The 27,825-nt window shown below is 35.8% G+C and overlaps 1 protein-coding gene across 2 annotated transcripts in view; it reads right to left on the bottom strand.

The window, feature by feature from the left end:
- Positions 1–23,613, bottom strand: part of stab1 (stabilin 1) — a 74,573-nt gene extending 50,960 nt beyond the window's left edge. The window contains exons 1-28 of one of the 2 annotated variants that reach the window (XM_088917338.1): positions 23,332–23,613; positions 22,618–22,754; positions 21,501–21,616; positions 21,043–21,128; positions 18,760–18,829; positions 18,466–18,561; positions 18,119–18,235; positions 17,664–17,860; positions 17,210–17,340; positions 16,287–16,414; positions 13,222–13,298; positions 12,393–12,515; positions 10,816–10,950; positions 10,667–10,738; positions 9,590–9,703; positions 9,387–9,440; positions 9,062–9,142; positions 8,205–8,363; positions 7,853–7,915; positions 6,933–7,022; positions 4,565–4,651; positions 3,913–4,024; positions 3,643–3,829; positions 3,171–3,264; positions 2,663–2,821; positions 2,370–2,465; positions 2,037–2,132; positions 1,756–1,803 (exon numbers count right to left, since the gene is read on the bottom strand). In XM_088917338.1, the coding sequence (XP_088773464.1) occupies positions 1,756–1,803; positions 2,037–2,132; positions 2,370–2,465; positions 2,663–2,821; positions 3,171–3,264; positions 3,643–3,829; positions 3,913–4,024; positions 4,565–4,651; positions 6,933–7,022; positions 7,853–7,915; positions 8,205–8,363; positions 9,062–9,142; positions 9,387–9,440; positions 9,590–9,703; positions 10,667–10,738; positions 10,816–10,950; positions 12,393–12,515; positions 13,222–13,298; positions 16,287–16,414; positions 17,210–17,340; positions 17,664–17,860; positions 18,119–18,235; positions 18,466–18,561; positions 18,760–18,829; positions 21,043–21,128; positions 21,501–21,616; positions 22,618–22,754; positions 23,332–23,406 (3,000 nt within the window). In that variant the 5' untranslated portion in view covers positions 23,407–23,613. The remainder of the gene's footprint in view (positions 1–1,755; positions 1,804–2,036; positions 2,133–2,369; positions 2,466–2,662; positions 2,822–3,170; positions 3,265–3,642; positions 3,830–3,912; positions 4,025–4,564; positions 4,652–6,932; positions 7,023–7,852; positions 7,916–8,204; positions 8,364–9,061; positions 9,143–9,386; positions 9,441–9,589; positions 9,704–10,666; positions 10,739–10,815; positions 10,951–12,392; positions 12,516–13,221; positions 13,299–16,286; positions 16,415–17,209; positions 17,341–17,663; positions 17,861–18,118; positions 18,236–18,465; positions 18,562–18,759; positions 18,830–21,042; positions 21,129–21,500; positions 21,617–22,617; positions 22,755–23,331) is intronic. The other variant, XM_088917339.1, reaches the window with a different exon arrangement.
- Between the last annotated feature and the right edge of the window lie 4,212 nt (positions 23,614–27,825).

The following is a 27,825-nucleotide window of genomic DNA, read 5'->3' as shown; positions in this document are numbered from 1 at the left end:
AGCTTTTAACACTATCATTCCAGAGAAACTAGACAAGAAACTCGGTGCACTGGGTCTCAACACCACCCTCTGCAACTGGATTCGGGACTTTCTGACAGGCAGACCTCAGGCTGTCAGGCTTGGAAACCACACCTCCGGCACACTAACTCTGAACACTGGGATCCTCCAGGGGTGTGTGCTTAGTCCATTACTCTACTCCCTCTACACCCATGACTGTAAGGCCAAACACAACACCAATTCCATCATCAAGTTTGCCGATGACACCACAGTTGTAGGTCTGATCACAGACAATGATGAGAGGGCCTACAGGGAGGAGGTCAATCTCCTTACAATGTGGTGTGAAGACAACAACCTCACCCTCAATGTCAGCAAAACCAAGGAGCTGATCGTTGATTTCAGGAAACTGCAAAACAGACATGCCCCTATCCACATCAAAGGGACTGAAGTGGAAAGGGTCAGTAACTTCAAATTCCTTGGTGTCCATATCACTGAGGACCTCACATTGTGTCTCAATGCCACCTGTCTGATCAAGAAAGCGCAACAGCGCCTGTACTTCCTAAGACGGTTTGAAGAAGGCTAAGATATGTCCCCAGATCCTCACTAACTTTTATAGATACACTACAGAAAGCACACTGACAGGTTGCATCACAGTGTGGTATGGCAACTGCAGTATTGCTGACCGCAAAGCCCTACAGCGGGTGGTGAAAACTGCCCAGTCCATCACTGGGGTTGCCCTCCCATCCATACAGGACATTTATGACAGAAGGTGCTTGAGGAAAGCTCTAAGCATCATCAAAGACCTCAGACACCCCTGCTACAGACTGTATGACCCTCTACCATCTGGAAAACGGTACCGGAGCATACCAGACTACCAGAGCTACCAGACTCAGAGACAGTTTTTACCCCCGCACTCTCAAACTATTAAACTCCCAGCCTCTCTCACCTACGATCTGAGCACACAGTGCCTTCTTTCTTACCAGAAACATACATTGAAATCTACCTCTACCTTACATGTCAAAAAGCTGACTCCCCATAATTTTCTATCCTTCATTTCATTCTGTTAATGTATGTTTTTTGCACATCTGATGTTGTTTTGCACATTACCTGTTACCTTTTGTTGTTTTGCACATTGCCTGTTGTCTCTGTCTTTTATTATACAATTGTATTGTTGTTTTTTTGTACTACTTATCGTCTGAGAGCTAGCTAAATAGAATTTCAGTATACCATATACCTGTATATGAGTATAATGACAATAAACTTGAACTTGAAAAACAATAAAAAATTTTACTGAAGTTACATTAGGTCTGAATGTCTCAATCATTTTTGCATTCTAAATCCAATGAAAGAAAAGGATTCAATAGTTAAAAAAATATACTGTACAGCTGTAATGTGTCTCCATCCATTTCCAGTAAACACTTTTAGTTCAGTACAGGGTCACAGTGAAGCACAGATGAACCAAACAGACCAGGCACAGGGCAGGATATACCCTGTATGGGAGAGTCAATGGCAGGGTACACACAACTTTACCTGCAAATACTGTATGTGTTGGAGATGATTAGGAGAGGCCAATTAACCTCAATAGCACATCTTTGGAGAGTGGGTGGAAACTGGTACACCAGAAGAAAAGCAATATGGACATGGAGAGAACCATGTGCCCAGGCTAGAATCGAACTGAGGATCTAAGAACTGTGAGGCAGCAGCACTTACCACAATGTTGCTGCCTTTCAGAGATGCAGAGAAATTATAAATACACACCTTGATCCATTGGTAAAAGCTGGAAAAATCTGAATTGCCTTCCAGCTCCTAAATAAATGACAAAAAACACATTTCTAAACATACATTATCTTGTACAAGAACGACTTGTTAAAACAATGAGGACAAAAATTGTACATACTTTATATGGTTATGTAGCAGTGATGTATGAGAAGCACTATACCACTATTATTTTTCAGACATTTACAGTATATGTAAGCATTGTGCTGAAGCTTTCTTCTCTATCTAAAATATTAGAATATTTTATTATGTAATTTTCTTACTATTAAGATGTTGCCGTAGCATATTTCTCCATTCCCCCCATAGTCCTGAGGGCAAACACATTCACGTCCACCATCTTCCAAAGGCTTACACTTGGCCTGTGCAGGAATAAAATGCAAATGACTAAACATGTCAGAAAAGGAAAACATTCCATTCTATTTTCATTCTTACCCCATCAGTGGCACGTGATTTTAATAATAGTTTTTTATTCTATGGATTTTAGAAAATACATCTACTGACTTCAAAGGAAAAATAATTTTGTACTATAAAAGAAACCATTTAAAACTTTTCCTTGCATGTGCACTTAAGCAAATAGTCAAAATAGTTATACAAACCAATGAATGGCAGCCTCCATTGTCAGACAAACAAGGATTTATAAGATCACATGTTGTACCATCTCCCATGTAGCCTTTCTTACAAACACACTCATTCTAAAAAATAGATGTAGAACAGTATGAGGTAAGTTAGTTGGTGAAAATACAGGTTATTTCTCAACTGCAATGAATATGCTTTTATAAAGCTAAATGCAAAATAAATGTGCATTATTGATATCTGTATGTATTGAAAAGCCTAGCAAATTTAAATTTACAAAGTTTATAGTTTTTCTGTAAAAGGAAGGGGAGAATACCTGTCCTGGGCCTAAGTAATTGCAATCTGCATTGCTATGGCAGCCACCCCTGCTCTCCAGCAGGCAGTTATTAATCTCTGCGCACACATGTCCATCTCCTGACCAGCCTTCATTACACACACAAGAGGCATTTCCTGGGCCCACATAGACACAATTTGCCTTAAAGCAAAGACAGTGATATCATTAAAAATGTAAATTCAATATTCTTCAGTAATATATATTTAATATACTTCAGCATTTTCCATTGAAAAACATTATCTCTGTCCAATACAGTGTTGTTGATAAATTAAGAGCAATAGTGAAGAGAAAGTTTTTTGCTTCTTTGATCCTTAGTAGAAATTTGATTATTAGTCCTTAAATAACTCTCAATCTATGCACAGAGCAAACCTCTACTCACAATGAAGCCTTGATACTAGAACTGATTTGAATTATTTGAAACCACAAATCTCAAAAACACAAGAGCAAATAACAATGGCATAAACACCTTGCCAATACATTTGTGACTTACATTAGCTGAACATCCACCTCTATTGGGTTTCTTACAAGGATTAATGGGCAGGCAGGAATGTCCATCTCCCTCATACCCTGACATGCAAACACACCTGCAGGAGAGACAGATCAAGATATACTGATCTATTTAGAGCTCTTCTCATTTCATTCATTCATGATGTAATAGCACTCAGGCCATTTCTGGTTGATGCCACTCTAGATTAAATTGTCTTCTGGTTGATTAATGTAATAATCATTAGTGAATTTAATATACTGTTATCTAATGTATTGTGCTGATTTATTCTCGTTTCAGCATATTTTTTAAAAACTGTCCTCAGAAAAAAAAGAATAAGCTTTAACATCTTTTAACTTTGAATAATTAATATTCTCTCTCTTTACATATACAAATAGTGTATATGAAGCAAGTAATCTATCAAACAAATATTGTATATATAAGTATGTAATTAGATAAAGAAATAGATAATATTCACTTTGTGCTGTCTCCAGTGTAGCTACAGTAAGCGTGAATGTGACAGTATTCCAGCAAGCCCACGGGGCCACAGGGCTTTGAAGTCTTCTCACAGAAGTCTCCTGTATATCCCTCCTTACATGACCCTGCCCTGCATACTCCTTGGCTGCCTGGCCTGTTGTCACACACGCCATGCAGGCACTGGCAATCTGGCAGGCAGAGAAACAGGAATGGTCACATGTCTCTGAAGAATTTATGTCACAATGAAAATATTCTTTAATTTGTTACACACCTTCATCGCACATTTCTCCATGTTTGTTTGGGTCTGAACATATATGACAGGCAATGCCCTTAAAGCCTGGAGCACAGTTACATGTTCCATTCCCTTCAATCCCGTCATTGCACTGCAAAAGCAAGAGAACAACATTTTTCTTACAATAGCAAGTCAGGGCATGGTAATCATCACTTGATTGTAAACGATTCATTTAAAAGAAAATGGATTGCCTTTGTAACTAAACTTTAAAATGCATAGAAGGTCACTTCATAGCACTGATTCTGGTAACATGGCACTAATAACAAACACTAGCTCCTGATATAAAAATGGTAACTACAGTTTATGTTGTTCAAACTGTGCAATACCTGGCCATGACCCTGTTGAAGGAAGAAGAAAATGGAGGTATTTCTTCCGTGAAGATCTGTCCTGTCACAGCTTCTTAAGTAATAAACAGAATCACTAGCTGTCCCAGCAAGCTACATTGGGTTTAGATATATTTCACAGTTATTAATATTTACAATATTTGCTATAATTACAAATTATTTTTAAAGCTTTGATGAGGTTTTGCTTCCCCAAACCCATGTTTGGCCTTGATCAATACTTCGCAGAGCTGTGCTGAAGAAAAAAAAAGTTTTACCTGGTTTTAGAAACATATCGGGGTTTTACTTACAGTCCCATGATCATAGCAGGGGTTCTGAAATCCTCCTAAACAAGGCTTACATTCAGGACCATAAAACCCTTTACAGCATTCTTGCCTCTGCAAGTGAAAAATTAAACAAGTTGTCACCTAATTTGCTATATGTTTAAACTAAGTTAAGTAATTATAATGTAAGGACAGAAAGCTATAACTGAGGTGACAGCAAGGCTATAGTGCCTAGCAAAATATTCAAACCCTTGCAGTTTTCATAATTTGTTACTTTAAAGCTTGCAGTCATGACAGGTTGAAGAAGCATTTAATATTTGTTATATACACAACCTCCACCACATATTCTAATCAAAAACAAAAAATATCATTTAATATGAAATATTAATATTAATAATTAATATGAAATAAAAATGGAAAAAACATGATTGTATAAGTACTGTATTCAAAACCCTTGCTATAAAAAAACTAAATTAATTTAGTTGCACAAAGCAAACAAGCCAATTAGTTGAGTGACCTCTTTCCTTTTTTAATTTCCCTGGAACTCTGTTGAAGGCTATGTTAAATAGTATTTAAACAAGAAACTTATTGAGTTTATACAAGATTACTTTGCATTCAAATGAGAAACTTGCATTTATACGAAATAACTGCGTTAAAACTCGATAGTTAATTTTTGAACAATATTGCCTACTGTATGATAATATCTTGCATTGTATATTCAATAATATTGTCAAATGCAAAGTGGCACTGATTTTAACAACAGAAGAATATTGACACACTTCTCTTTTTGAAAAAAAAGGTCACGTACTACTGTCTTTAGTATATATACAGTACAACACAGTGATAGTGAGCATTTGCAGGTTAAACACGTAGTTTCAGCCGTTTATGTGAAAAGTAGAAATGCTTTCCAAACGTACTGTACGTTATTCTTGATGTGAAACTAGAGAAAGGTGCCGTAGATTTTTGTCTACTCTTTAAACATTGAACGCAATACATTTTCTATGACTTAAGTAAGACTTATACATACTGTTGGTTTACTGTTACTGTTCAGTGTATTCCGTTTAATGTTTTAACGCAGTTATCCTGTAAAAAATATGTATTTATTTTCTAATAATCTTCCATAAAGGACACCGAGTTCATGAGCTTATTCTGAAAATATTCAGTGAAACTACCCAAAGACTAAAAAACATCAGATGATTACATTTACAGTATGTATTTTCAATATATGTACAGGTTATGAATATATCGGTTATGAATAACCAATTCCAATTATGAATAACCAAAATAACCAGGTTATGAATATCTGAAAATATTCTGTGAAACTACCCTAAAAACATCAGACGATTACATTTACAGTATGTATTTTCAATATATGTACAGGTCATGAATAAATACGAACATTGTGTATTTAGAAATATAGAACTGTTTTTCACAGTTCCATATTTTTATTATTATATGATTTCCTCCAGAGAGGAAATCATATATGGGAGCAGGGTGCTTTGCAGTGCTACCTTGTGCCTGTCAGTGTGGGGGCCCTGGGTTCAATTACTGGGTTTCTGTATATCTGCGTGGAGTTAGTATGTTCTTCCCGTGTTCACACTGATTTTCTGGTTTCCTCCCACAGTCCAAAGACTGGTAGATTAACAGGTTTTGGAAAAATTGACCCAGGTGTGGATGTGTGTTTGTGAATTTGAGTGAAAGAGAATAGGAAACACTTCTTTACACAGAGTTTACAAGATTTGTCACAAGGTATTGGAGGCCCAATCTTTGGGGTTCTTTAAAAGGGGCAAGGTGAAATTTTAGATTCAACTAGATACTAAACTAATGAACAAACAAGAATGGCCAGATCACCACTTCACTTTTGAAACCTTAAAGTTCTATCTAGCATAATGGATCTACTATATGACTTTTAATAAACATAGCAATACTGTATATAGGAACTAGTAAAGGTTTATTCCAGTCTGAAAAAAGAAGAAAAGAAACAACGCTGGCTGTGGAGACTTTTAATCTGCTTTTTTCCTTATAAAATATATGGATAGCATATTCTTTATGACTGTCTTTCCCTGTTGTGTTTCCTATATTAAACAGTGTAACATAAGCCTCATTAATGGCAGACATTTGGTGGGTATATACTGTATAATTTTTCCGGCTGGTTGAATAATCTCAGTAGGTATGAAGTACCCTATTAGTTGGTGGAATACATTAAATTCTGCAAGTCAAGTGCTTCAGTGAAATGGTGTCTTCTTAGTTTCTGGGGAAACTACAACTATTTCAAATCTTGTCAGGAAGGAAATAAATAGAGATAAGACATATTAGAATTCAGATTATCTCAGGAAATATTAACACCAGGTGAAGACCTTGGGAACTTAGGAAACCTAGGAAAACAAGAACTCACCATTCTAGTTGTGTTACAGTATTTGGCACATCCCTTCCTGTTCAGAACAGTATTTAATGGAGAAGACTGATAGTTACAGTCAACATAATCCTGCAGATTTAAAAGATATGTAGTCACAACCATTACATAACATAACCAACACAACAATTATTGACACAAACAGCCAGAAAGATATGAAATGACTTTTTATACCATGTGGCAGACTGGGTAGTGTTACTAATAATGTCTACAGCACCACTGGCTATGCAGACAGAGGAGTTAGAAAATTATATGCCTAAATTTATCCTTAAATTAATCACTGTAATCCTTTGAACAGTGGTGTGCAAGTGAAGTTAATATTGTTGCAAAAACAGGTCACACTGTATTTGCATAAAACTAATCTTAATAATACTTACCTTTATATAGTGCTTTACTCAAAGTACTTTATAGGTAAGGGGGACTCCCCTCCACCACCAAAGTGTAATACCCACCTGGATGATGGTATGGCAGCTAAAGTGTGTAAGTACACTCGCCACACATCAGCTATCAGTGGGAATGAGGGCACGGTAATGAAGCCAATTCATAGATGGGGATTATTAGGAGGCCATGACTGGTAAAGGCCAGGGGGAAATTTGGCCAGGACGCCGGGGTAACACCCCTGATCACAGAGAGACAGGACCTCGGTTTTACATCTCATCCTTTTTAAAGTACATACTTTTTACAGTGTCTGCATTACTATACTGGAGCATTAGGACCCACACAGACCTCAGGGTGAGTGCCCCCTATTCGTCCCACTAACACCTCTTCCAGTAGTAACCTTATCTTTCCCAGGAAGTCTCCCATCCAGATACTGGCCACCCTGGTTAAACTAATTAAATATGCATTAAATTGATAAAAAAGGATATTTAAATTTTTTATTCAGTTTAGAAGTATAATCTTACCAGTTCAATGCTTCCATTTGGGCACTGAGTTGAAGAAATATAACTGCAGCTAACACATGGACCCTGAAATTTAATATAATTTAATTTGTTTAAGATTTTAATCTATTTTACACAGAGCAAACAGCAAGGGTACTGTATTTATGAGAATGAGAAAAATTGCTTCACTCTGAAACTCCACAAAAGATGCTTAAAAAGCTATTTTATTAGTAAGTTATTTGTTAGTAAACTATCAATAGAAGGTCACTAGCAAATATTGTATAAACTTATCAGAAGGTAGATAGTATGTTTAAGTAAACATCAGGCTTGAAAAAAAAACAGCTGGACTAAACAATAAAATGAGAACCCAACACACCACTGTAATTTTGTGTTCCTTCACATCACATCTATGTGGCAGGATTGGAACAATGGAAGGAGGCACAAAAACTCCATTTATCAGATGAATTATTCCATTGGAGGCAACTATATCCTGGGTATCTAACATTACCCCTTTGTCACCCAACAAGAGTCTTCCCTGCACACAGCAAAAGAAAAACAATGAAAAGAATAACAGAATTATTATGTATGCTATGTAGTTAGAGGGTAAAATATTTAATATTTCGACCTACCTAGTGTATAATAACTCCTTGATAGTAAAAATCAACTAAAAATAAATGTTCATATGCATAAAGAAATGTCAGTGTTTTTATTTATGAACATTTATGAAATTATTTTAAAACTGTCAAAATCCTTAAATTAGGTCAACTGTTTCCTTAAGAAAGAAAACAATAATTCTGCATCATTCAGTGACCTTCTCAGGAAATGCTTTGAGGCCACAACTTGTGTTTGTTTACCTCATGTCAAATGTACCACAGTTTTAGTCATCAGAATACTGTACAGTTTGTTCTGGTTTAGGTACTATCTGGCATGAACAATGACATTTAATAAAATTAATCCAAAAGCAATCAGTGTTCCACTCATTATTCATCTCTGTGAGACTCCACTGTTATTTTTAACACTTTCATAACTCTGAATCTATTGTTGCAGAACCCTAGAGAAGAATGTAAAGCACCAAGATTTATATGTGCAAGCTTATAAACAATAAAATATTTGATTTGCATAGAGAGTCCCTAATGCACTTCCTGTGCGTGCATGGCTGAAATGCAAATCCCACAAACCAATCTGGTTTGTAGTAAAAATATCAAAAAATGACTTTAAAAACGAACAACTTACATCACTGGTGACATTAACCAAGATCACTTGATGTGCCATGGTTTGGATTTGAGACATACTTGAAAGCTTGTCCACTGTAACCTAGAAAAGGGAAAAGAAAATAATATATTGCTTTAATTTCAGTAATGTGTTTGTACTGTTATCTTTCATGAAAAGATTTTTTACAATTGCTACTCGGTCTAGTCTTTACACATTAATATTTTGTATTGGTGTCATAATATTAAATAGTAACAGTAATCTTTACTTGTAATTTGAATATCACACAACTACACAAAATGATTTATCTTCAAAATGACAGAAATCCTTAAATGTGAAAATTCATTACCGCAGCAGATGAGTAAATGTGATGTTTCAAAAGTTCCTGAAGCTTGTGTTTTGCCTTGAAGAAAATGAAAAAGAAACAAAAACAATGATGACATCATACGGGAACTACATGAAGAACAGTATAAACATAAAATAAGATTTTGTTTCATGCTCTAGTGTTTGGGGGTACAGCAAATACCTTGAAAAGTACCAAGCCGTACTCACATTAGTAAGCATGTATATTAAACTGCCATCTCTAAATTGATCCACTGCATCGTTAGTTGGCACAAAGACAGTGAAAGATCCAGGGCTTTTCAAAGGTAGAGATGTGCCACAGTTCTGTAAATACAACAAGCAGAAATGTATCTCATCAATAAAGTCATGTCTTTTGTCATTCGGAAGTAGTGATATTTCCTATTGTTAAGAGCCCTACAAATTATTTCTGAATACCCGATATGGTGCATGCTACCACTTGTTAAGATAAAAAAAACAAATTAAATTGTGAAACAGTCTGCATCTATACAGTACAGCATAATTTAAAAATATATATTCTGATAGCCTTAGAAACATAACTAATGAGTACTGGACCAATACCACAGTACCATACAATCAATAAAACTTTCTGTTCACTATTTAAAAAGTCATACACTGTTCTTTGTTCACTGTGCACCAGTTTATTGCAATGATCATAAATGTATTTTGTAAAATGTAAATGAATGTTAAAGCAGTTTTCTCACAGAGACATTATGTCAGGAAAGAAAAATGCTGTATGCCAGCTGGCTAAAATGTTCTGCAGGATGACAACCGTACTGGCAAGAGATAAAATATTTAGGATCGGACAGTTTTGCACACCATGTGGAATTTGTCTGCATCTCGTATAGAGTCTCATTGTCATTAGAAAATGTTGCTTTGAACTACTGCTCACCATGCCCTATAGAGCTTGGCAGGTATAGTCCATGTTTGCCTGAAAGTAATATCTAAGGTGTAATCAGATTACAAAATACAAGGTAACTACAGTACAATAGAAGACACTGATTTCCCAAGGGTATCTGAAAACAAGTAATTCGTAAGCTTCATTTATGTGTTTTGTTAAATATAATGTTTTGATAATCACTGCACTAACTACACTGAATTACTGGAACATTTATCAATGATTACATCTGCAAAGTCATGTGTATCTGTAGAGTTACAGGTATAAGTTATTGGCATCCAATACATTGACAGTAAAAACTATTGAACTTCATATGACAGTATTATTTTCACCACATATTATCTATGATCATCTCATGGTTGAGGACTTACATCTACCAAGGACTGAAATCTGTTGTATTTTGGATCCTTTGCAAGAATTTCTCCAATGGTTTTATTGGCATCCTGTGGAAACAAACACAGGTTGACTACGACATGGAGAGCAGACAAATCTGACAGCAAGTAGGTAAAATTACCCTTACCTCGTAATTTTCAGAATACTTAGGATGAATGTTTGTTATAGGCTTATCGGTAATGTGGATAATACCATTGGCTGCGGCAACATCACTCTGAATAATTGAATATTGGGTGTCTGGGTCTCTTCTGAAGATAAATTTCTATGAGAAAACAGCAAAACAAGACAAAGACATGACAAACATACAGGACAATTATTAAGTTATAGATATTTAATAAATCCAAAATTGTATAATTATATAATGAATAATGTGATAGCCTTTGGGGAGTGATTGCAGATGAATGTTAATTTGCCGAGCTATTTCCACACCATATGAAGTCCATCAAGAAAGATAATCTGCAAATTCTAGACAGTTGCCAATCTACCCAGGAGTGGTCCTCCTACCAAATTCTCTCCAAGATAGACCTTACAATGCGCCTAGAGGTCTCAAAGAACACTAAGGTTACATTCACGGATCTACAGGCCTCCCTCAACAACAGTAAATGTGAGAATTCATGTGGCCACTATCAGGCCATGTATGATAAGTGGGTTTCATGAAAGAATATCCAGAAAGACACCTCTGCTTTCCAAGAAGATCACTGCTGCATGATGTAAGTTTGCAAAACAGCACTTGAATGAAAAACAAAGACTTCTAGAACTATGTGCTCTGAACAGAGTCAAAAGTGGAGATGTTTTGCCATAGTGCTAAACGTCGTATTTGTTGAAAATAAAACACTGCCTTTCACTAGAGGAATCATAACAATCAAGTATGATGGTGGTGGTGTGATTGTTTGGGCCTCTTGAAGGAGCTAGACCTTGCTATCATTGAGTCTACCATGATATCCATACTACTGTACCTGTATACCAAAGTATTCTAGCAGAAAATGTTCGACCATCTGTCTGAAGGCTAAAGCTGAACCAAAAGCATATCATAAAACAGAACAATGATCCAAAACACACAAGCACATCTAAAGTATGACAGAATGGCTCAAAAAGAAGAAATTTGGGATTTTGGAATGGCCAAGTCAAAGTCTCGACCTAAATCCCATAGAAATGCTGTGGTGGAACCTAAATAGATCTGTGCACACAAGAAACATTACCGATTCGAAGTAATTCTGTAAGGAAGAGTGGGCCAGATTTCCTTCCATGCAATGTGAAAGAAGAAACATTCAAGGAAACATTTAATTCAAGGGGGTGCCACACATTATTGAATCAATAACTTACTTTTTGCACAAGATGCAAGCACAAGTGCTGAGTGATTGTTTTAAATGAATAATGACAAAGTAGATTTTTGTAGTTGTTTGTCAAATATACTATTAGAACTCGGTAAGGACTAGGTGAACAGTGTACTTTTTCTCCAAAATGTACATGTATTCACTTCATATTAAAATGTTCAAATGCTACTCCATTTGCATTTCATTTCATTTAATTACTTTTTTCACTGAGTGTATTTTAATAACATCTGTGGAATAAAAAGGCATTAAGTTTTTTTTTCTGTAGAAAAATGTCAGTTTTACTACCATCTTATTTCTTTTTGACTCTTTATGACACAGGGATTTATGGTATGAACACCGTATGAACACAAATTGTCAGAACTGTTTATACCTTATTGGCTTTGAATCTAATTTCTTCACCGCCAAGAGTCCAAAAAGTTTTGTTCTGCAGGTCTCTGTAGAGATGCTGGCCAATTATAATATGCAGTTTGCACAGGCTTGTTTCTGAGACTCCCTGCATAAGAAAAAAAAACGTCAAAATATTCACTGAACTCAGACACACTGTTTAAAAGTTTTTGATATTTCGCATTGATCAATTATGCTTTAACATCATGATTAGTTTTCCCTTTGGTACACTGATATCCTACTTTCCTGTAGTTATTAAAGGGGAATTGCAACGCTATTTTTTATATTTCAGTGTTAGAAAGAATCAACATGGATTAGTGCATTTCAAACCACAACGAAAGTAAAATGTACTGTATAAAGCAATGTGCAAAACCTCCAATTAACATCACTAAATAGACTAAATTTCCAGGTATGTGCAGCGCCATATTGCCGTCATTGTCTGTAATTCAGAACGAGGCAATAAAAAGTTCGGTGAGGTGAAGTGGCCCTATTACATTGTAAACATGCAGGCTTCTGAATACACCTCTTTTAATCCAATAGACATATTCCTATTAACTTTGAGGCAGTTTTGCCAACAAATACAACTTAACTGTACATGCAGATCACATTGGAACATTTCTGTGGTGAAATGTTCGCTGTACAACATGTACTTATTCACTCGTACATCGCATTTCATTAGTCATTACAGTGACTAGTGAGCAGGAAGGGCTGCTTCACATCACAATTTGCTCAAACTGTAGCTCTCACCCATGGCAACATAGCGACCATACAGTACTTTCACAAAGTTCACAATTAAAACCTTGGTAATGACTTACGGACAATGGTGATTTCATAGTAGGAACAAATACTGTGAATGGCCCCAGTGTACTTAAGGTCAGAGGACAACCCTTCTCTGAAATAAAATATAAACACTTTAAGCAATTGTTTAGATGTACACATACATTTCAATAACTAGCTTATCAAATGCCAACTAAAGAAACAATGCAATTTAGGTTGAGAATGAAATAGTATTGTAAAAGCTAGTATATAGTTACCTCAAAATGCATAAACTTTGTAGATTTTAGCCACCTATCGATTTGAAGGTCCTGAAGACCCTTTTACCCACAACAGGTTATTTTCTATCTTCCAGAGACAGTAATAGACAGTAATACTACATGATTGGAGTTTTATTCCTTTATCAACTACAATCTAACATATATTCATAAAAAGAACACACAAAAAAGTATCCATAAGGGACACACACTCACAGAAATACACAAAATCCCCATGGACCCTAGTAACCCAAAATGAAAATCTCAAAGAAGGACACAGCATGGGAAATACAGCAGAGCAGGGGTGAAGCCCACCCTGATTGATCCTAGGCCAACCCAATTAGTCCAAAGTAATTTAATTTTTTCCCTTGTTTGCGTTACATGATCTGCTTTTTAATGTTACGTATTTGATTTTTTCATCGTGATTTGCTATTCGCTCACTGTATCTTTTGTGACCAATAAGAAAATTATGTAAATGCAGTGGGGCGGTGCATGCGTAGCCATAGCCCAATTGGCTATCGTTGTCGTCAGACACTCTTTGAGCTATCTAGGGCTAGGTTTTTGGTTTATTAGCCAACATGGCAAAACAAATGCATACTGTATATCTGCGGTTTTCAAAAAGCTACGTGTAGATGACTAGACCAGTCCCGAAACAAATAAGACACATGAGATGTTACAGGCATCTTGGGTTTTAAGGAGTACAGCCTGGCTTTCTGAATACAAGTGTTTCTGGAACGCAAGGGGCAGTGCACGCGTTTGCTTGTAGCAGCTCGATACATGCTCGACCTGTAGGAGTTAAGCAAGAAGAGGTTCTAAAATTTCTCCTGTAAGCAAATTACAAGTTTTGGAATGCATGAATAACATTAAGATAGTATTGACGGATAGATGCGAGTGTGCATTTTACAGATAACTATTCATATCGCCTCTAAATGCCCTGCAGTATTTTTAAGTGAACGATGTTTACAGAGCTAGAATACATCCAAAGTATGTATTTGACGCTTTTATTAGCAGACCAATCTTGCAATGAAAGGTACGGTGAATTGGTTAACACTGTAATGCGACTATACCAATTCAGTGTCAAGTCTTGTGGGAAGTAAGTCACGAATTTCCAAATGAGGTATCTTTTGGCATCAAAAATAGAATACTAATTCCGTGGGTTTCATACAAGTTTAAAAGCATCATGAAGGATCAAAGAAGATCTTCAGAACTCAATATATTAATACCTTCGCAGTTTTTTTTCTCATGGTGCCTCACTCCATATTACCCTTGGGGCGAGGAATTTATTCCAACCTCCGAAACCCATAGTTCTTCTGGTATGTTATGCAAAGTTCGCTGAATATTTAAAGGCAAGGTAAACCCTCCATGGTTTTTTCAATACAATATTTCGGACGGATTTTGAATCTTGCGTTTTGCGTTGTTCATTGTGTTTTGCAATAAAATATTAATTTCAGAGTAAAACTACTGAACAATCTAAAAGCAGGCATACGAAATACTTAGAACTGTTACAAGCAACAAGTGAAAATGAGATCTTGCAACTTTTCTTGAACTAAAGACAAAGTCCTCGTATGAGACACCTTTGCAAACTAGCTGTCATTTGAACGGGAAATTTGCCGACTCTAGACAGTGACGAGATTATCGCCATATTCAATTCCAAGCCCCGACGTCTGCGTTTGGTCTAGAAGGCCAAAATCTCACAACAGAGGTAGTCACTGATTGTTTTTTTGTGTGTGTCCGCCCTGGCATAGTAGCGTTCGGCAGCGTAGGTAATTGTTGCTTAACCTGTGTGTGTGTGTAAGAGAGAGACAGTATGTACAGTATATATACTGTATACGGCTCTGCTAATTCTGATGTTTGAATATACCGCTCGAGGATTGGATTGTAAATTGGAGGGGTGCCGCTATGCTGGCAGGATGGTCAGTTAGAGCTCGGGGCACCCACTTTTGCACAGGCCCACCCAAAAATCAATTCCTGGCTACGCCCCTGCAGCAGAGATATCCTCCAAAAACAGCTTTGGTTGATGTCCTATCCCTTGCAGCCAAATAGAAGAAACAATGACACTCCATCTTGTAATTTGGTTCCACCAAAATTTTCTCTTCAGTTGTGGCCATCCAGACTACCCTACCTATTTTCCCTAATAAGCCCCCCCCTACCCTGTTTTCTCAGAGTGCAATATCGGGTGGGGGCAGATGATGCCTTAGACTTCCTCTGACACTCTTTGTAGAATCCCCCTCTGATGTTTGTGTCCTCTTCTATGTCCAGTTGATTAATATGTGCCCCAGAAGTTCTTCTTGAATTATGCTGCCGTGAGTCCTCCTGACCAAAGCCTATGAAGGCTCAGGACTAAAAAATGTGGGTTTGGAGTATTTCTGGTCTTGCATGTAGGCAGAGCTAAAGGGTGGGGGTTACTTTAGATTAATTGTAGATTCCCTGGTGTAACTATGTATGTTACATAGTTCCTTTCCCATTCTAGAGACATCTGGTCTTGACCTAATTAAATGTCCAGCAATACTTATATCATACTTATAATCAATATAGTCCCCACCCAAAAACATATTGCCCTACACTCATTTTTGTCACTGTAACATGTTACTGTATCCCAAAAGAATTCCTAAAATAAATGTTAACAACTTTATACTGGTATTAAAAGAATAATTTCATAAATAGACATAACAGACATCAGCTGCTAACTTTGACTTTTAATACAAAATCACAATTAGAAATATACTTAGATGTCTCTGCTTTTTTGTATGTGACATGTGAGGAACTTATTAATACTCACTTTCCAAAAATTCAAAAGACAAACTTTTGTTTCACTTAAATACACAGAACAGGTTAACAAAGAGAAATACCAAACAGCTGAATACTCCCAGTGATTCTCCCTTTCTGTCCGCTCTCTCTATCCAGCTCCAGAATCCTTTCCATAATGTCTCCATAGCAGCGCCAGCCATCAGCCATCTGGTGCCTCTGACAAACACAGCTTCAAATGAAAAGGTTAAAATGTATTTTATTTGAACAAAGGAGATCTTCACACTGAAGGCCTTGATATAATGAATATCATCCTGACATCCTAATATCAAGAATATCATACTGAACACTTTCTAATTAGGAAAATAACCTGCAATGTAGTTTTTGTTGAAAGCAGAAATCATTCAAATCAAGGGATCTATTTTTTTAAATGATGAAAGTTTGGATTCCAGGTAAAATTCTTATAAATGTAAATACAAATCAATAAACCTTCACTGGCATTACCAATGAATTACAGTGTTGTCAAATCAGATAAAATTAGTGCAATATTTAGAGACGTCTACAGCACAAACATATTATTGGACAGTAGTTCAAGAGAAGAAAAGAAACATTTGAAACATTGTGTTTCTTTTCTTCTCTTTTCAGCATGTATTACTGGACAGGTACATGCATCACATAAAAGATTATTGTGAGACAGGCTCACTGTCTGTTTCCCAGGTTGTGAGAGGCTGCAGCTGTATTTAATTTCCTCCCCCATCCCCTAGTATGATTGGAAACTTCAGATTCTGGCAATAATTTTGTGATTACATTTGTTATTTTAGCCAAGTGTCCGTCTAATCTCTCTTTTTTTTCACAGTCCAGCTGAAAGTGCATCTCTGTCTTTGCTTCTCTCTGTTGGCAGTGGGACAGTGTCCTCTCCAGGCAGGCCTGCTTGTGATGTCCAGTGTCAGGGTTTGTTTCTCTTTGCTGTCTCTCAACCTGGTCAGAAATAACATGCTCTCTGTTTATTCCTAGTCTTTAGTATTACCTGGCTGTACCATCCTGGCCGGTTTCACACGTTGCACTTTTGTGACAGGACTTTTCAGTGCATGCAGACCTCAGTGTGCAGCCAGCAGTGGGTGTTGACCTTTCCATTCCACTCTTACAAGCACAACGAGACTGAAACAACAGCAGGCAGGCAATTACTGGTTTGTGGCGACTGATAAATATTTCTTCAGTATTGTGTTGTAAATGCAGATATTTAAATTACAAGAAACTGCTCTGATATCACCCAACAAATAGGTTTTGCCAGCTTTAGAACTATTTCTGTATGGTTGTAATACCAAACACCCAAGCACGTAGTTTTCATATTGGAAATTGTTATAATATTATTATAACAAAATTAACAAATACTAGTATTATTCTGTTAGTAATCCAATATTGCAGTCACATTAAATCATTTCATAATGCATCATAAATATTGTGCACGTAAAATTGTTTACCTTGCCAGGGCCTATAAATACACAGTTGGTTGAGTTGGTAGGACACCCTCCATTGTCCGTGGCACAAGGGTTTACAGGGATACACACTTTGCCATCTTCTTTATAACCAGTTTTACATATGCAATCATATTTCTGTGGTCCATGATAGATGCACTCAGCATTCCGATCACAGACATTCTTCGAGCAAATATTCCTATCTAGAATCAAACACATTTTTATTCACTGAGCAGCATTTACTTAAAACAGAAAACATCAAGATGCTACCACCTTCACTGGGTTTTGCATTTTCTTTGACTTGCAAGGTGCAATATAATAATAAAATAATAATAATAATAATAATAATAATAATAATAATAATAATAATAACAACAACAATAATAATAATAATCATAATCATCATCATCATCAACATCAACATCATCATTATCATAATAGAAACATTTATTTATGTTCACCTGTGCATATCTTTCCAACCTTCTCAAAGCCAGGAATACATTCACAGGCTACTGTAGATCCATGTACCACACAAAATGAGTAGGTGCTGCAGTTCAGCAGGAGACAGGCTGGATTCTCTGGAGGAAAGAACAATATGTTGGAAAGCACAATATACTTGTTAGTAAAAATGTTAGTAAAATACAAATGATCTTATGTACAAACTGATAAGTTTATGTTAAAAATTCATTACAATGAACAATGAAAGTTAAAGTACATACTGTATAACGTTTTTAATATCCTTATCCTGTCATCACAATGACAGGATAGTAGAAAGAGGATATAAAAAAAGAGTAAGTCTTTGGGTTACCTTGTTTGCAGTTTGGTCCACTGATTGAAGCCTGACAAAAGCACATTCCACTTCCACTGGGGCCAGTGTCACACATCATACCGCCACAGTCACACTCTGCAGAGGAGCAGCAAAGCTATTGTGAGTTCATGGATAATTGAACATTAGCACTCACACTAAGTTAATATGACCTTTTTATTTAGTTTTATTTGCTTCAGATTTTAATAGGGAGGCAAGAATATCTAGAGTGTTTTAACCATTATGGTTATGGATCTCACCGTTAGAAATTTCAAATTAAAAATCATATTAACTCACCTGAATTACAATGCTCTCCATAAGTATTTTTATTCTTACACTCTTGACATGCAATGCCAGAGAATCCATCCTAAATAAACAAGGATATTGAAAAAGAGCAGGTTGAAAAGATGATGAACAGTTAGTTATCTTTAACATCCTAAACATATTTTACTTTTCTGATTCTGTGTGGTTTTCTGCCACAAGTTTATTCTGAATTCTTAGAAAAATCAGGTCTGTGCAAAGTATATATAGAGAAAAATGTACTTTGCATTCTTAATTACAATGAAAAACTCTCCAGTTTTTGGTTTTCATCTGTTGCATAGCTAAACATTTATGACTCCTCAAATACAACACAGTATGAACTACATACTGTACATCCAAAGAACCAAAGAATCCAAAGATTCTACATACATCCAAAGAATGTTGGTTTACTAGTTTCACAATTCTGACTGTATTCTGTAATTTTTGTAAATCATGTACTGTAAAATTATGCTAATGTAATAAAATGTACGATAAAAGACAATTACATTTTTTGTAACAATTCAATTACAAAACTGATGTATCTCATGAGTAAGAAACTGCTCTGATATCATCTAACAAAAAATAGCTACAAAGCAGCAGCAAATTGATTTGAAAAATATATGAATAAAGAATTTTGTGAAATAATTAAAAAGTAACAGGCTTCTGTTAAAGAAAATGAACATAATGAATTGTAAGTTAAAAAGCATATTAGAGAAGCCAAGAAAAATAATATTGTAATGGATGCTAAAATAATTTTTTTTTCAGTACTAAAACAGCAAAAGAACAGTAAAGGATGAACTAACATTTATCTGGGTTAATAACAGGAAACTTAAAAGACAATGAAAGGAAAATAGCTGATTATCTAAGTATTTCACTCAGGTGTTTTAACAAGGAAGACGTCAAACACCATGCCCTGGGCAGAGGAAGGACAAAGTTCTGTATTAAACAGTAATTGCATAGAATAGGCCACTGTGTTTTGGGTATTATTAGCACTTAAGATTAACAAATGCTATTCATAGGTCACTGACACAACTCTTCCAACAGGCACTCAAGACCAGAGAAGTAGCCATGATAAAAATTACTAAAGCAAAGTCTATCCGTACAAGAGGGTGACAAACTAAACTAAGTACTTTAAAACCAATGAGTCTTACTCATGTTATATGAATGGTTATGTAAAAAAATGTAGGTTTTATTTAACTGTTTCTAAAAAAGCAACAAAAGTAGTGGACACACAAAAAGTATGCAGTACTGACCTTTTCAGAATGTTCTTGACAAACTTCCTCATAAAACAATAATTCTCAATTTATAGGCATTAAGCTTTCAGGGAAATAGTTTTTGACTGAGAACTGGTTAACAGAAAATAGAGAGTACAGATATGGGGGTGAATTCTCAAATGGTATCATAGTAATTTGTAGGATACTATGGGCATCTGTATTAGAACTGTTGTCTTACTGCTCGTCCTAATTTATATTGATTCAAATTAATCCAGATTTAGGTACAGTTAGGAACCCAGTGAAATAGACAATATCAAAATGAGATGATTAGCAAACATTGTAAAGCAATAAATGAGATTCAAAAAGATGTAAAATTCAGTACTGGGCAAACAGCTGGCAGATGCTTTAGAATGTAAATGTGCAGAGATCTACTGTACATGCTGGTAACAATAAAGCATAAACAATCAATAAAAATGGGAAATACTGAGACTTAGATGTTTATGTGTGACCATCATCTGCTAAAAATGTGGGGAAGCAATTAAAAGACAAACAAAATATTAGGATATATAGATAAAAGATGTACTTTAAATCAATTACATCAAGTGTTTTTAAATTAAAATTGTGCAATGCACTAGTAGCACCTTATTGAAAATACTTTTTACAGTTTTGATCACCAAATTATTGAAAAGATATTGCTGCTGTGGAATCAGTCCAGATACATTATGAAACGTAAGGCAATGGCTGAAGGAACTGAGCCTTTTTAGTATTGAACAGGGAAGACCTGATTCAAGTGGTCAAGCCAGTAGATCCAAAACACAAAATAAAGAAAAAGTTTGAAAATACTTTAAAGTGCATTTAGAACTAATAAAAGGAGGCATTTCTTTAGGCAAAGAGAAATGGGGGTATGGAACAAACTACCCAGACATGCTGTTAAAGATACCCCGGCATCTGTCAAGATACAGCTACTGTACATTGAATCTTCAGATCAAATAGCTAATAACTACTAAACAGGATGAATGAACTGAATGCCCTGTCTAGTCTATACCCATTCTCATGTTCTTATTACCTCACACTTGCATGTTCCATTGCCTGTGGCTCCATCCATGCAGGTGCCATGCCAATTACATGTTCTGCCTGACCAGCTGGGGCATGCTGACAAAACAAGATAAACAGAAAAAATGCAGGTGAAAAACTGCTATAGCTTGTTTAAATGTCAGTAATTCTTAGACACCGGGGTAAAGGTGGTCCCAGAAATTTCAACTACAGCAATGAAAATATAACCATTGCAAAATCCCAGTTCCAAACCATCCTTTTTATGGTGGCATAATTCCTCTTAAATCACAACTCAAACCACTTTCATTCTCCCTTCCAGAACTACAGCAAAACTTTAACTCCTACAGATACTTTATCAGATCCATTAATGCCAGAAGGGAAAAGCTGTAAGAAATTGACGGGCGGCGGGGGTTACAAAATAAATAATGCTTGTGAAGAAAAACATTTATACAAAAGCAATTAATGACTTACGTAGACAGTCAGGACCCCAGTAATCCGGACAACACCTGCGCTCAGTAATAGTCTTCTCACAGGAGTGTCTGCACCCAGGCAGGGTAATGCTGTCACCTGCCTGTTCTATGGAATAACTGGAATACAGAAGGGGGAAAGAACATGGCCACAACCAGCAGTGCACCTCAAAATCTGTTGTCATCAGAGGTTTCATGTGTTAATTTAAATTTTCATCTTCTTTAGACCAGGGTGTGGATTTTAGAAGCCCGATGTGCTGAAGAGACTCCTCTGAGTACTTTGAGCTCTATGATCCAGTTCAAGCTTTGACCAGCATTTTGCAAGTCCAACTGAGGGAAAAGTGGGATTAATCTGCCATAATAGCATCCCATATAGCCTCTCATGTGCTTGCAAGCATTCAGTGCTGCTGGTGAAGGACATGGCAATCATCCAATCTGATCCTGCGTTACAGGGCTGTGCTACCTATGACAGGTGCCTAGAAGGTGGGCTGGTTGGAGAAGTGAGCCTGCAATTCCTTGTTCTACCCTGCCTGCAGTTGTGAGGTTCATAGGTGCGAGCCCATAGTGTGAAAAACACAGCCAGTATTTCAGATTGGGTAGGTATAATAATTGGCAGTTCAAAATTACAAGGTCTGTGTACTAGAACTATAAAACCCTGACCTAGGTCGCAATATCATATATTGTCATAATTTACTTTGTCATCTTAAAAACATTCTAGTCATTCGGCATGCTAATCTAAAATTGTATTTCACATATGATCAGCTGCTAAGGAGGACCAACAATGTCTGCATGTAAAATATACTGTATTAGTTCAGGTGGGTAGCTGTGTCAGCATGCATAGGCTGCAAAGGAACAAGTAATAGGTTTAATCCATGCTGAAAAGAGAAGAAAGAAAACACAACGTTTCGGCCGTGGAGACTTCTTCAGGTGTCACACCTAAAGAAGGCTCCATGGCCAAAACGTTGTGTTTTCTTTTGCCTCTTTTCAGCATGGAATAAACCTATTACTTGTTTTAAATATACTGTATGTCCTCTAATCCAATGTGTTTACCAGCTCTAAAGTCATTTCCACATTTTTCTTAGGTTTGTCAGTACTACTTGAGAATTAACACCAAGTTTTACCTGCAGTCTCTGATTCCAATGTTCTTTGTTGTTTTGCGTGAGCCTCTGGGACACAGCACAGTTGGTGATGCAGCACAGGATGTGCAAGGAGTCATGAACTGGACAGTACTGACCACATCACAGCGATTTGGTGCTGTCTTTAAAAAATGAGCTTTTTTTACCACAGAGCACAGGGTTCTAAATAAATGTGGTGAACTGAAAATATCTACAATCTCTTTCCATTCTTGCATGTTGCTCAAAATTACTTTTAAGAATCTTCTGCTATGGTCTTCAATGAAAACATTCAAATCAGCATTTAAAATAATTTTATAAATTTAAAATCAGGAGTTCCCATCTCTGGTTTTAAGATACAAAATCCAACAGGTGTTGTTTGTCTTAGGAAGTTCTAAACCCCCGAGGAGAGGTAAACTGCTCATCAATCTCTGTGGTACTAAGCTGTTGATGTCTTATGCAATGGGGAAAACCTCCTATAACCAGAGTGAGAAACAGCATATTTAAACCTAATGGTTTATTTTATTAAAGCCATGTAACAAGAAGAGGAAAAAGTTCAAAATTGCTTTTCTTTTAGTTTATAATTGATATTTACAGGTGTAGCTTAAATGGAAATGGACAAAAGCATTTTTTGTCATATAAAAACTATACAGTAAAACATAACAATTTTAAATTTCACAAAGAAGGTGGAACATTTCTAAATGAAAAAATAAATAGCCTTACCTCATTGTTTTGTGCATTAGATGAAACCATTAAACCTAAAATAAGAAAAAAATGCATTATGTATCCAGTAAGCATACAGTGATTGCCCAGAGTGCATCAGAGAAATTTCCCTCAAAAGTTCCTGAGAGACATAAACAGGAACTAAGCTGTAGAAAATATATTGTGTATTTCACATTCCACCTTTTATTTTTAAGAAGTAAATCTAGTTTTAACACATTCCAACTTATCTGAGTTACTGCAAGGTGAAATAACTGAATGTATGTTTCAACAGAGAAAAGAGTAGAAAAATCTTTTCCAAACAGGAAAGTCTACCGATTTCCTCTTTTATATCAGCTCAAAGCATTAGGCGGAAATCCTTGCCTGTCAGCCGATAAGATTGCAAAATTCAGCACCATTAAAGAACAAAGGATCTGTTAAAAAATAAGTATAGCTTGGTGTCTACCAATTTTTTTGAATTTGGTAATCTTAACGATTATTTTTTATACCAGGATATGAATGCATAATAAACTGATTTTTATATTTACATATGATCACATTATGTACATATTTATAAAACCAATAAAGTCATTTTTAAAATGACAATTTTTTTTATTTTAATACTACAGTATATTTAATGCTAATTTATGATAAATTGATATTCTACTTGGATACTTTGTCTAGCTCTTGTTAGACTTGCCATTTTTGCTCTTCAATACACATTTCTCCTTCAGTCTATTTTAGATGTGAAAGATGTAGTTTGATCAATAAAGAGGATTTGATATAGAACCACAAAACAAAAAATGAGCATAGGTGTGAGAATATATTTACTTTTAATAAAATTAAGCATAATAGAAAAGTTTTAAGATGTGTCTTTATAGAATAAAATGTACAAAATAAGAATTTTGAGATAGTCTTCTTTACAGCTATTTTCAAAATTGAACGTATAGTAATATGTAATCTGTCAGAAGTAAAATAAGAACTGAAAAATGAAGAAATACAAATATTTCTTAGCAAGTCTAAATACTGATCTTCCAATGGAGACAAACATTTTGTGACTTCCAGGGTCAAATAGTAACAATGAGGGAGTGTAGAACTACTCTGCCCTTCTCTTCCACCTAGATAAAAAAGCTTCATCGCCATTTATTGCTTGTGAATGTTGAGAGACATTTCCGCCTATTCTTTTTTAATTGATGAGTAAGTAAAAGTTAATTTTTGCTGAAATGGGAGAATTAGAAGAACTGCTGAAACTGCAATTTTAACAATGACATTTCAATTTAAATGGTTGTTAGTATAATATGAAGAAAGAGTTGATGCATCCGTGAGTGTTACACAAACATCTCATGGCCAAGAGAAATGATCTTGGTTTTGCAAGAGATTTTTTCCACGCATGCCAAATTGCTTGCAGTAAGAAATTGTTCTTACCGCACTACTTTATTCTGATTTAACTGCTTTTGTTAAAAACTGTACAGAGAACCTAGATCTCAGTTCTAAAAATCACTTATGAAGCTCATTCTAAAAAGGCAGCCATACTGTAAGTATTGACTCTGAAAAGCTTGTTATGCATATCATCCTGAAAGGCCACAGGATGCTCTGAGAGCATAGCCTACTCTCACAATTGCTTGAATGATGATCTGCTGAGCCACCTCCACTGGCCTTCCGATGTAAAAAGTGTTTGAATGTAGCCTGGTGCTACATTTCCTTATACTACTCCTGCACATCCAGTGAATCAGTGTACATATCCTTCAAGACTTTTGAGTTCAGATTTCTAAAAAAAGTGAAACTCTCAAAATTATATTTCAGTACTTCCTTCTACAGTGCCTTCCAAACAAACTGTGGCTTCTAAACTAGGATTTTCACTATGAACCAAACACCCATCCATCCATTTTCTAATCTTCTTCCAATTAGGGTTGTATGGGAGCTGAAACCTATCCTGCTATCCAAGCAACAGGCGTAAGGCAGGGTACACTCAGTCCATCACAGGGCAGGCAAGAGTTGATGCATCCATGAGTGTTGACACAACCAGGGCCAATTTTCCCAGAAGCCAATTAACCTGCCTGTATATTTTGGGACTGTGGGAGGAAACTGGCGAACCTGGAGGAAACTCGTGTGAACACAGGGAAAACATACAAATCCTACACTGAGAGCACCCCAAGTCCACAATTAACCCAGGGCCCCAGTACTACAAGGCAGCAATGCTAACCGCTGTGCCACCATGCCACCCTGAACCAAAAATATTTGTAATAAAAAGTAGGCAACAGTAAATCTGAAAGAAAAGAAAATGCAATCAGAACTATAACACAGAAACTAGGCATCCAAAATCAACAATTTGGAATGTACTCAAGAAGCTAAAAATCACAAGTATAAATACAGTACCAATCAGACCAGACTGGAATGGCCAAGAAAAACATTGCAGTTAATGGAATTAGTACACGTTAGTACTTTTATATTAGTATTCGAGTACACGAATGACAATATAAAAATCTACACTTTACAAGACTGAGGCAGCAGAATTACAAAGGTTACGCTGTGAGATAATAAACCCAGAAGAGATTTTACACCAAGAACAAAAAAAACGCCAGATTAGAAATTTGCTTGGAAGTAGAATGATAAACCAGGAGAATATTTTATGGACGAATCAGACCAAGATTGCGAAGAAGGAAAATGAAGCTGCTCCAAATATCATGTGCCCATCTGAGAAGCATAATGGAGTTAATATCATGGACTCAACATGTATGACCACCTCTGGAACTCATCTTTATTGATGATGTAACTAATTAAACTATAATGGCAGCAACTGAATTAATTTTGATGTTTACAGAATCATCTTGTCTGCTTATATAAAAGAAAATGTTTGCTAATTCACCATGCAGGAAGCAATAACTGAAAACATATGACCAATGTATAACTAAGCAGTTTATCAGGAGAATCTGATTTAACTCCAACTGATTTAAATCCAACAGAGCTGCATTTTACATTCTAAGTGACTTAAAGGGATACGCAGTCCATTGCAGACTTTTATACTTGTAAGGTACAGTAAATTAAATGTGTTCCAATACTTATGGTTCCTTGAAATCACCAGAATTACAAAAATGTTTTTGTTAAAATATGCAGAGTTGCATAAAAATGAGATACATTTTAAATTGTACTTATTCATCATAATCACACCAATTACTTGGCAATAAGGGTAAAAAATGCTTCCCAAAACTATTTGGAGGGCACTATATATCTGCTTTATGCATCACTGAATTTAAGTTGAAATATGCAGAAAACATAACAGAAACAGTGAAAAAAGATTAAAGGAACAACTGGAATAAGGAACTGGAATTGAAAATAGCAATGTGTGATTAAAAGGAATTTTGTACAGTAAATCAGCTTTAGTAAGCAACACTACTGTAAACATACAGAAGGCACTGCCCAATCACTCACTGATCATCTGGATTAATCAAGAAAGCCCTACAAAGGGCAAAATAAGGTCTGGTTTTATTTCATGTCTCTGGTTTTATTTTAATGTCACTTGAATGACTGAGTTTGTTCCAAGATTGTCTTGAATATGAATAATTTCTTCATTTGTTAAAGATATCTAAATATTCTTCAGGATTGGAGAGCTGTAGGATAGGGAACATAATGCTTGATAATGAAACTGTACTGTAGTGTTTACCTAAATATAGGTCAAATGGCAAAGTTGAGTTTTAGCTCATGAAAAACATCAAAAATAGCAGATCTCAGCAGGTCTCTGCTGTGATACAAGTCAAATGAAGATTCCTGAAATAAGATGACAAAGCGATAAGGCAGAGGAAAACATTTACAACTGATTTCCAAGAAAACAGCAGCATTAACTAAAGATGAAGTCTGTGGTCTTGGCCTGAAAATGATTTCCTGTTATATCTTTAATCAGTATTTTTTTACTATGGTACATTACATAAAGATTTGACTCTTTTCATTTTCATGTATACTTTTTTGTCTTGCTGACAGAAAAATGTCCATTAGAGTATCGAATTGTGCCGCCCAATTTATTATCACGTAGTACATTAGACAAAAAAGTTGTTTTCATGTGTTTTTCTTGTGTTCCACATTCTCCCAATCTTAAAAATGTTCAGCAAAGAAAAGAAAAACAGGATTTCAGGGATAAGATCACTGCCAAAAATACTTCAAATGCAGACTTCCACCTCCAAGGAAAGGCAGACATTTCCTGTTTTCACTCTCCGCGTTCAAACAACCATCATCTCCCAAATAACCCAGACTTGCCTGGTGCTTCCATCATTAATTTAATTGTGAAAAAATCAAGGTGATTTCATGATTTTATAAAAATGCAGCAATGTAACAGTTAAAATAATTTTGTGTTTCAGGTGACAAATATGGGTCTCAATCTGGAAACAAAGCAAAAACTAAAATAAAGTAAAAAGCATAACTACATTACCACAACAGAGAAGGTGAGATGTTGGCAAGCTGCAAGACCTAACATTTCAATTTAAATATTCCAAGAAGCAATATGCAATGTGTGCCATGTGTTCCTAT

The sequence above is a fragment of the Atractosteus spatula genome, chromosome 5 (assembly GCF_055471065.1).
Source record: "Atractosteus spatula isolate fAtrSpa1 chromosome 5, fAtrSpa1.hap1, whole genome shotgun sequence".
NCBI lineage: Eukaryota > Metazoa > Chordata > Actinopteri > Semionotiformes > Lepisosteidae > Atractosteus > Atractosteus spatula.
This window is presented reverse-complemented; position numbering and strand designations above follow the sequence as displayed.